General features: G+C 40.2%; 1 protein-coding gene across 1 annotated transcript in view; it reads right to left on the minus strand.

Moving 5' to 3' along the window:
• The window catches only part of radil (Ras association and DIL domains), a 61,554-nt gene that overhangs the window by 44,853 nt on the left and 5,066 nt on the right, over window positions 1-11,635 (minus strand). The window contains exon 4 of the mRNA XM_052506100.1: window positions 3,553-3,665. Coding sequence (XP_052362060.1) covers window positions 3,553-3,665 — 113 coding nt within the window. The remainder of the gene's footprint in view (window positions 1-3,552; window positions 3,666-11,635) is intronic.

Raw genomic sequence — 11,635 nt, forward strand, 5'->3', positions numbered from 1 at the left:
TAATAGTAGTAATAGTTATAATAGTAGTAATAGTTATAATAGTAGTAATAGTTATAATAGTAGTAATAGTAGTAATAGTAGTAATAGTAGTAATAGTAGTAATAGTATAATAGTAGTAATAGTTATAATAGTAGTAATAGTTATAATAGTTATAATAGTAGTAATAGTAGTAATAGTTATAATAGTAGTAATAGTAGTAATAGTTATAATAGTAGTAATAGTAGTAATAGTTATAATAGTAGTAATAGTTATAATAGTAGTAATAGTAGTAATAGTAGTAATAGTAGTAATAGTATAATAGTAGTAATAGTTATAATAGTAGTAATAGTAGTAATAGTTATAATAGTAGTAATAGTTATAATAGTAGTAATAGTTATAATAGTAGTAATAGTAGTAATAGTAGTAATAGTAGTAATAGTAGTAATAGTTATAATAGTAGTAATAGTTATAATAGTAGTAATAGTATAATAGTAGTAATAGTTATAATAGTAGTAATAGTAGTAATAGTAGTAATAGTTATAATAGTAGTAATAGTAGTAATAGTTATAATAGTAGTAATAGTTATAATAGTAGTAATAGTAGTAATAGTAGTAATAGTTATAATAGTAGTAATAGTTATAATAGTAGTAATAGTTATAATAGTAGTAATAGTTATAATAGTAGTAATAGTTATAATAGTAGTAATAGTTATAATAGTAGTAATAGTTATAATAGTATAATAGTAGTAATAGTATAATAGTAGTAATAGTAGTAATAGTTATAATAGTAGTAATAGTTATAATAGTAGTAATAGTTATAATAGTAATAATAGTAGTATAGTTATAGTAGTAATAGTTATAAAGTAGTAATTATAATAGTAGTAATAGTTATAATAGTAGTAATAGTTATAATAGCAGTAATAATAGTAATAGTTATAATAGTAGTAATAGTTATAATAGTAGTAATAGTTATAGTATAATAGTAGTAATAGTAGTAATAGTTATAATAGTTATAATAGTAGTAATAGTTATAATAGTAGTAATAGTTATAATAGTAGTAATAGTTATAATAGTAGTAATAGTAGTAATAGTAGTAATAGTTATAATAGTAGTAATAGTTATAATAGTAGTAATAGTAGTAATAGTAGTAATAGTTATAATAGTAGTAATAGTAGTAATAGTAGTAATAGTTATAATAGTAGTAATAGTTATAATAGTAGTAATAGTAGTAATAGTAGTAATAGTTATAATAGTAGTAATAGTAGTAATAGTAGTAATAGTAGTAATAGTTATAATAGTAGTAATAGTAGTAATAGTTATAATAGTTATAATAGTAGTAATAGTAGTAATAGTAGTAATAGTAGTAATAGTAGTAATAGTAGTAATAGTAGTAATAGTAGTAATAGTTATAATAGTAGTAATAGTTATAATAGTAGTAATAGTTATAATAGTAGTAATAGTTATAATAGTATAATAGTAGTAATAGTTATAATAGTAGTAATAGTTATAATAGTAGTAATAGTAGTAATAGTAGTAATAGTTATAATAGTAGTAATAGTTATAATAGTAGTAATAGTTATAATAGTAGTAATAGTAGTAATAGTTATAATAGTAGTAGTAATAGTAGTAATAGTAGTAATAGTTATAATAGTAGTAATAGTTATAATAGTAGTAATAGTTATAATAGTAGTAATAGTTATAATAGTAGTAATAGTAGTAATAGTAGTAATAGTTATAATAGTAGTAATAGTTATAATAGTAGTAATAGTTATAATAGTAGTAATAGTTATAATAGTAGTAATAGTTATAATAGTATAATATAATAGTAGTAATAGTTATAATAGTAGTAATAGTTATAATAGTAGTAATAGTAGTAATAGTTATAATAGTAGTAATAGTTATAATAGTAGTAATAGTTATAATAGTAGTAATAGTTATAATAGTAGTAATAGTAGTAATAGTTATAATAGTAGTAATAGTTATAATAGTAGTAATAGTTATAATAGTAGTAATAGTTATAATAGTAGTAATACCTTATAGACTGGTCTCATTATAATAGTAGTAATAGTGGTCTAATAGTTATAGTAGTAGTAATAGTTATAATAGTAGTAATAGTTATAATAGTAGTAATAGTTATAATAGTAGTAATAGTAGTAATAGTTATAATAGTAGTAATAGTAATAGTAGTAATAGTTATAATAGTAGTAATAGTTATAATAGTAGTAATAGTTATAATAGTAGTAATAGTTATAATAGTAGTAATAGTTATAATAGTTATAATAGTTATAATAGTAGTAATAGTAGTAATAGTTATAATAGTAGTAATAGTTATAATAGTAGTAATAGTTATAATAGTAGTAATAGTTATAATAGTAGTAATAGTTATAATAGTAGTAATAGTAGTAATAGTATAATAGTAGTAATAGTTATAATAGTTAGTAATAGTAGTAATAGTTATAATAGTTATAATAGTAGTAATAGTTATAATAGTAGTAATAGTTATAATAGTAGTAATAGTTATAAGTAGTAGTAATAGTTATAATAGTATAATAGTTATAATAGTTATAATAGTTATAATAGTAGTAATAGTTATAATAGTAGTAATAGTTATAATAGTAGTAATAGTTATAATAGTAGTAATAGTTATAATAGTAGTAATAGTTATAATAGTAGTAATAGTTATAATAGTAGTAATAGTTATAATAGTAGTAATAGTTATAATAGTAGTAATAGTAGTAATAGTTATAATAGTAGTAATAGTTATAATAGTAGTAATAGTTATAATAGTAGTAATAGTTATTATAATAGTATAATAGTAGTAATAGTTATAATAGTAGTAATAGTTATAATAGTAGTAATAGTTATAATAGTAGTAATAGTTATAATAGTAGTAATAGTTATAGTAGTAATAGTTATAATAGTTATAATAGTAGTAATAGTAGTAATAGTTATAATAGTAGTAATAGTTATAATAGTATTAATAGTTATAATAGTAGTAATAGTTATAATAGTAGTAATAGTAGTAATAGTTATAATAGTAGTAATAGTTATAATAGTAGTAATAGTTATAGTAGTAGTAATAGTTATAATAGTTATAATAGTAATAGTAATAGTAGTAATAGTTATAATAGTAGTAATAGTAGTAATAGTAGTAATAGTTATAATAGTAGTAATAGTAGTAATAGTTAATAGTAGTAATAGTTATAATAGTAGTAATAGTAGTAATAGTTATAATAGTAGTAATAGTTATAATAGTAGTAATAGTTATAATAGTAGTAATAGTTATAATAGTAGTAATAGTTATATAGTAGTAATAGTTATAATAGTAGTAATAGTTATAATAGTAGTAATAGTTATAATAGTAGTAATAGTTATAATAGTAGTAATAGTTATAATATAGTTATAATAGTAGTAATAGTAGTAATAGTTATAATAGTAGTAATAGTTATAATAGTAGTAATAGTAGTAATAGTAGTAATAGTTATAATAGTAGTAAATAGTAATAGTAATAGTAGTAATAGTTATAATAGTAGTAATAGTTATAATAGTAGTAATAGTTATAGTAGTAGTGTACCTGGTTGAGACTGGTCTCACTGAGGGAACGGCAGAAGGTGGTCCCAGGTCGAGGTAGTGTCAGAGTTCCTTTAGTTCTGTTCCTCTGTAGCTTCCTAGCCTGGGCGTTGATATCTAGAGAGAAGAGGAGAGGGTTAGTGAATCAGGTGAATCAGGTGAAACAGACTAGAAGAATCAGATAAACCTGATGAATCAGATGAATCAGCTGAATCAGGTGAATCAGATGAATCAGACTAGAAGAATCAGATAAACCTGATGAATCAGATGAATAACCTGATGAATCAGAGGAATCAGATAAACCTGATGAATCAGATGAATCAGACTAGAAGAATCAGATGAACCTGATGAATCGTTCGATTCGAGCAAAGTGAGTGAATACATGGACATGCGTCAACATCCACACAGAGCGACCCATAGCAACCACATAACACAGAGCGACCCATAGCAACCACATAACACAGAGCGACCCATAGCAACCACATAACACAGAGCGACCCATAGCAACCACATAACACAGAGCGACCCATAGCAACCACATAACACAGAGCGACCCATAGCAACCACATAACACAGAGCGACCCATAGCAACCACATAACACAGAGACAAGACCCATAGCAACCACATAACACAGAGACAAGACCCATAGCAACCACATAACACAGAGACAAGACCCACAGCAACCACATAACACAGAGCGACCCATAGCAACCACATAACACAGAGACAAGACCCATAGCAACCACATAACACAGAGACAAGACCCACAGCAACCACATAACACAGAGACAAGACCCACAGCAACCACATAACACAGAGCGACCCATAGCAACCACATAACACAGAGACAAGACCCACAGCAACCACATAACACAGAGACAAGACCCATAGCAACCACATAACACAGAGACAAGACCCATAGCAACCACATAACACAGAGCAAGACCCATAGCAACCACATAACACAGAGACAAGACCCACAGCAACCACATAACACAGAGCGACCCATAGCAACCACATAACACAGAGACAAGACCCATAGCAACCACATAACACAGAGCGACCCATAGCAACCACATAACACAGAGACAAGACCCATAGCAACCACATAACACAGAGCGACCCATAGCAACCACATAACACAGAGCGACCCATAGCAACCACATAACACGGAGACAAGACCCATAGCAACCACATTACACAGAGACAAGACCCACAGCAACCACAGAGGCCAGACCCATAGCAACCACATAACACAGAGACAAGACCCACAGCAACCACATAACACAGAGACAAGACCCACAGCAACCACAGAGGCCAGACCCATAGCAACCATATAACACAGAGACAAGACCCACAGCAACCACATAACACAGAGACAAGACCCACAGCAACCACACAACAGAGACAAGACCCATAGCAACCACATAACACAGACAAGACCCATAGCAACCACATAACACAGAGACAAGACCCATAGCAACCACATAACACAGAGACAAGACCCATAGCAACCACATAACACAGAGACAAGACCCATAGCAACCACATAACACAGAGACAAGACCCATAGCAACCACATAACACAGAGACAAGACCCATAGCAACCACATAACACAGAGACAAGACTCATAGCAACCACATAACACAGAGACAAGACCCACAGCAACCACATAACACAGAGACAAGACCCATAGCAACCACATAACACAGAGACAAGACCCATAGCAACCACATAACACAGAGACAAGACCCATAGCAACCACATAACACAGAGACAAGACCCATAGCAACCACATAACACAGAGACAAGACCCACAGCAACCACATAACACAGACAAGACCCATAGCAACCACATAACACAGAGACAAGACTCATAGCAACCACATAACACAGAGACAAGCCCCATAGCAACCACATAAAACAGAGACAAGACTCATAGCAACCACATAACACAGAGACAAGACCCATAGCAACCACATAACACAGAGACAAGACCCATAGCAACCACATAACACAGAGACAAGACCCATAGCAACCACATAACACAGAGACAAGACCCACAGCAACCACATAACACAGAGACAAGACCCACAGCAACCACATAACACAGAGCGACCCACAGCAACCACATAACACAGAGCGACCCACAGCAACCACATAACACAGAGCGACCCATAGCAACCACATAACACAGAGCGACCCATAGCAACCACATAACACAGAGCGACCCATAGCAACCACATAAGACAGAGACAAGACCCACAGCAACCACATAACACAGAGCGACCCATAGCAACCACATAACACAGAGACAAGACCCATAGCAACCACATAACACAGAGCGACCCATAGCAACCACATAACACAGAGCGACCCATAGCAACCACATAACACAGAGACAAGACCCATAGCAACCACATAAGACAGAGACAAGACCCATAGCAACCACATAACACGGAGACAGAATCTATGTCAGATGGTTACTGTGGATGGATGTCCTATATACACTGAGCTGTAGAATGTGGTCCTGTAGAATGTGGTCCTGAGCTGTAGAATGTAGTGATGTTGTGGATGGGTTGACAGGGTTTGGGAGGCGGAGGCGGAGGGAGGGGGGTGGCGCGGATGGGGAGGGTGACGGGGGGGTTCTCGAGCCGTTCCAGATGGTCTCCGTGGGTGATGACAGACAGACAGCCAGGTGACAGGTGACAGACACCCTACCTGTGGCCACGCCCACCTTTAGAGCCAGGGGTGTTGGGCTGTACCACCCGGCCACGCCCACCTTTAGAGCCAGGGGTGTTGGGCTGTACCACCCGGCCGGAACGCAGAGGGGAGGAGATGATTCTACCTAGGCCAGACCGGACCATTAGGGCTGCGAGGAAGGGGGGTGTTTTGGGTCCTACGGAAGGACAGGGCAGAGAGGGGTATCTCAGAAACACCCCCCAGACACTACACATACATGGTACAGTTTGGCATGCACATGCTAAGAACACGCTAAGGAGAACACGGGTTTGGTTCGTTAGAAAAACACACCAAGGGTCTGTGGTGCTGGCGTGCGTGTGCATGTGTGAACACGATAAGCTTAGTGCATTCCCCCTTTAAGTAGTAAGGTTTGGCAACATAGTTTGGTGAGCACCTTATCCGTTAACTCAGCGCTGTGAGACACACACACACACAGACTATGTACAGCAGTGTTGTAGTACCTGAACCCAGGACTCATTTGACTCACGATTTCCGTGACTCGACTCGGACTCGACGATTGCTGACTTTGTTGTCAGAAAGTCTCTCTTCCTTGTATTAGATAGCTACAATATAAGCAGTCAAGCTGTACTTAGCTTTCTGTCCGTACTTAGCTTTCTGTCCGTACTTAGCTTTCTGGCCTTACTTAGCTTTCTGGCCGTACTTAGCTTTCTGGCCGTACTTAGCTTTCTGGCCTTACTTAGCTTTCTGGCCTTACTTAGCTTTCTGGCCCTACTTAGCTTTCTGGCCTTACTTAGCTTTCTGGCCCTACTTAGCTTTCTGGCCTTACTTAGCTTTCTGGCCCTACTTAGCTTTCTAGCCCTACTTAGCTTTCTGGCCTTACTTAGCTTTCTAGCCCTACTTAGCTTTCTGGCCTTACTTAGCTTTCTAGCCCTACTTAGCTTTCTGGCCTTACTTAGCTTTCTAGCCCTACTTAGCTTTCTAGCCCTACTTAGCTTTCTGGCCTTACTTAGCTTTCTGGCCCTATTTAGCTTTCTAGCCCTACTTAGCTTTCTCTAGGACTTGGACTCAAATGTTAGAGATTTGGGACTCGACTTGGACTGGAAGTTTAGTGACTTGACTAGATCACTGGTGTACACACACCCTGCTAGCCAGCACCCAGAGCCGAGTCAGTATACAGTATTTCCATGAACACTGTAACATGGAGAGAGGAGGGATAGGAGGGGCGTGGAGGAGGGTGTTAGTGCTATGATGACTGAACTGTTACAGCTGTGTGGTTGCAAGTTGAACTGTTACAGCTGGGAAGGTTGCAAGTTGAATCTATCTGTGTATTAAATCCATGTAAATGTCACTGATCAAACGTACGCTGCCGCACTGCTCAAGTCAATCCTCTAACACTGATGTATCCTAGACTGACTAGACAGACGGGTCACTAGTCTCTCCAGACAGACGGGTCACTAGTCTCTCCAGACAGACGGGTCACTAGTCTCTCCAGACAGACGGGTCACTAGTCTCTCCAGACAGACGGGTCACTAGTCTCTCCAGACAGATGGGTCACTAGTCTCTCCAGACAGACGGGTCACTAGTCTCTCCAGACAGACGGGTCACTAGTCTCTCCAGTCTCTCCAGACAGACGGGTCACTAGTCTCTCCAGACAGATGGGTCACTAGTCTCTCCAGACAGACGGGTCACTAGTCTCTCCAGACAGACGGGTCACTAGTCTCTCCAGACAGATGGGTCACTAGTCTCTCCAGACAGACGGGTCACTAGTCTCTCCAGTCTCTCTAGACAGACGGGTCACTAGTCTCTCCAGACAGATGGATCTCCAGTCTCTCCAGACAGATGGGTCTCTAGTCTCTCTAGACAGACGGGTCACTAGTCTCTCCAGACAGACGGGTCACTAGTCTCTCCAGACAGATGGGTCACTAGTCTCTCCAGTCTCTCCAGACAGACGGGTCACTAGTCTCTCCAGACAGACGGGTCACTAGTCTCTCCAGACAGATGGGTCACTAGTCTCTCCAGTCTCTCTAGACAGACGGGTCACTAGTCTCTCCAGACAGACGGGTCACTAGTCTCTCCAGACAGATGGGTCACTAGTCTCTCCAGACAGACGGGTCACTAGTCTCTCCAGACAGATGGGTCACTAGTCTCTCCAGTCAGATGGGTCACTAGTCTCTCCAGTCTCTCCAGACAGATGGGTCACTAGTCTCTCCAGACAGACGGGTCACTAGTCTCTCCAGACAGACGGGTCACTAGTCTCTCCAGACAGATGGGTCACTAGTCTCTCCAGACAGATGGGTCACTAGTCTCTCCAGACAGATGGGTCACTAGTCTCTCCAGACAGACGGGTCACTAGTCTCTCCAGACAGATGGGTCACTAGTCTCTCCAGACAGATGGGTCACTAGTCTCTCCAGACAGACGGGTCACTAGTCTCTCCAGACAGATGGGTCACTAGTCTCTCCAGACAGATGGGTCACTAGTCTCTCCAGACAGACGGGTCACTAGTCTCTCCAGACAGATGGGTCACTAGTCTCTCCAGACAGACGGGTCACTAGTCTCTCCAGACAGACGGGTCACTAGTCTCTCCAGACAGATGGGTCACTAGTCTCTCCAGTCAGATGGGTCACTAGTCTCTCCAGTCTCTCCAGACAGATGGGTCACTAGTCTCTCCAGACAGATGGGTCACTAGTCTCTCCAGACAGATGGGTCACTAGTCTCTCCAGACAGACGGGTCACTAGTCTCTCCAGACAGACGGGTCACTAGTCTCTCCAGACAGACGGGTCACTAGTCTCTCCAGACAGACGGGTCACTAGTCTCTCCAGACAGACGGGTCACTAGTCTCTCCAGACAGACGGGTCACTAGTCTCTCCAGACAGACGGGTCACTAGTCTCTCCAGTCTCTCCAGACAGATGGGTCACTAGTCTCTCCAGACAGACGGGTCACTAGTCTCTCCAGACAGACGGGTCACTAGTCTCTCCAGTCTCTCCAGACAGACGGGTCACTAGTCTCTCCAGACAGATGGGTCACTAGTCTCTCCAGACAGATGGGTCACTAGTCTCTCCAGACAGACGGGTCACTAGTCTCTCCAGACAGACGGGTCACTAGTCTCTCCAGACAGACGGGTCACTAGTCTCTCCAGACAGACGGGTCACTAGTCTCTCCAGACAGACGGGTCACTAGTCTCTCCAGACAGACGGGTCACTAGTCTCTCCAGACAGACGGGTCACTAGTCTCTCCAGACAGACGGGTCACTAGTCTCTCCAGACAGATGGGTCACTAGTCTCTCCAGACAGATGAGTCACTAGTCTCTCCAGACAGACGGGTCACTAGTCTCTCCAGACAGATGGGTCACTAGTCTCTCCAGACAGACGGGTCACTAGTCTCTCCAGTCTCTCCAGACAGACTGGTCACTAGTCTCTCCAGACAGATGGGTCACTTGTCTCTCCAGACAGATGGGTCACTAGTCTCTCCAGACAGATGGGTCACTAGTCTCTCCAGACAGATGGGTCACTAGTCTCTCCAGACAGACGGGTCACTAGTCTCTCCAGACAGACGGGTCACTAGTCTCTCCAGACAGACGGGTCACTAGTCTCTCCAGTCTCTCTAGACAGACGGGTCACTAGTCTCTCCACACAGACGGGTCACTAGTCTCTCCAGACAGATGGGTCACTAGTCTCTCCAGACAGACGGGTCACTAGTCTCTCCAGACAGACGGGTCACTAGTCTCTCCAGACAGATGGGTCACTAGTCTCTCCAGACAGATGGGTCACTAGTCTCTCCAGACAGATGGGTCACTAGTCTCTCCAGACAGACGGGTCACTAGTCTCTCCAGACAGACGGGTCACTAGTCTCTCCAGACAGACGGGTCACTAGTCTCTCCAGTCTCTCCAGACAGACGGGTCACTAGTCTCTCCAGACAGACGGGTCACTAGTCTCTCCAGTCTCTCCAGACAGACGGGTCACTAGTCTCTCCAGACAGATGGGTCACTAGTCTCTCCAGTCTCTCCAGACAGATGGGTCACTAGTCTCTCCAGACAGACGGGTCACTAGTCTCTCCAGTCTCTCCAGACAGATGGGTCACTAGTCTCTCCAGACAGACGGGTCACTAGTCTCTCCAGTCTCTCCAGACAGACGGGTCACTAGTCTCTCCAGACAGACGGGTCACTAGTCTCTCCAGTCTCTCCAGACAGACGGGTCACTAGTCTCTCTAGTCAGACAGGTCACTAGTCTCTCCAGTCTCTCCAGACAGATGGGTCACTAGTCTCTCCAGACCGACGGGTCACTAGTCTCTCCAGACAGACGGGTCACTAGTCTCTCCAGACAGATGGGTCACTAGTCTCTCCAGACAGACAGGTCACTAGTCTCTCCAGACAGACGGGTCACTAGTCTCTCCAGACAGACGGGTCACTAGTCTCTCCAGACAGACGGGTCACTAGTCTCTCCAGACAGACGGGTCACTAGTCTCTCCAGACAGACAGGTCACTAGTCTCTCCAGTCTCTCCAGACAGACGGGTCACTAGTCTCTCCAGACAGACGGGTCACTAGTCTCTCCAGACAGACGGGTCACTAGTCTCTCCAGACAGACGGGTCACTAGTCTCTCCAGACAGACGGGTCACTAGTCTCTCCAGACAGACGGGTCACTAGTCTCTCCAGACAGACGGGTCACTAGTCTCTCCAGTCTCTCCAGACAGACGGGTCACTAGTCTCTCTAGACAGACGGGTTGCTTCCGGCAGTGTGCCAATGCTCCAGGTTAACAATTCTGTACAAGTTGCGCATCAGTTGGGACAGAAAGGAAGCGCGAAATGCAAAGCAAGTCACCAGTAATGTCACTGCCGTATCAGCTTGTTGCCATAGTTAAACATGAGCACAATTCCCACCAGCATTTTAAGCCCCGCCTACAAAGATATGTGATTTGTTGTGAGACTTGTCTGTTTGAAGAGAACCTTCCCCGGAGCAATTTTCCTTACATTTGGAAATGTCCGAGACATCTTCCCCCAGACCTTATTTGTTGCCTCGGAACGATGCTCCAAGGTCTGAGATTTCCAACACTATAGACTGTCAGAGACATCCTCCTCAGACCTTGTTGTTGCCTAGATACGATGTGTTTAAATATATATATATATATATTTCACCTTTATTTAACCAGGTAGGCTAGTTGAGAACAAGTTCTCATTTACAACTGCGACCTGGCCAAGATAAAGCAAAGCAGTGCAACACAAACAACAACACAGAGTTACACAAGGAGTAAACAAACGTACAGTCAAAAACACAATAGGAAAAAAAGTCTATATACAGTGTGTACAAATTAGGTAAGATAAGGGAGGTAAGGCAATACAATAGGTCATAGTGGCGAGGTAATTACAATATAGAAATTAAACAC

This window comes from Oncorhynchus keta, unplaced genomic scaffold, assembly GCF_023373465.1.
Source record: "Oncorhynchus keta strain PuntledgeMale-10-30-2019 unplaced genomic scaffold, Oket_V2 Un_contig_25527_pilon_pilon, whole genome shotgun sequence".
Classification (NCBI taxonomy): domain Eukaryota; kingdom Metazoa; phylum Chordata; class Actinopteri; order Salmoniformes; family Salmonidae; genus Oncorhynchus; species Oncorhynchus keta.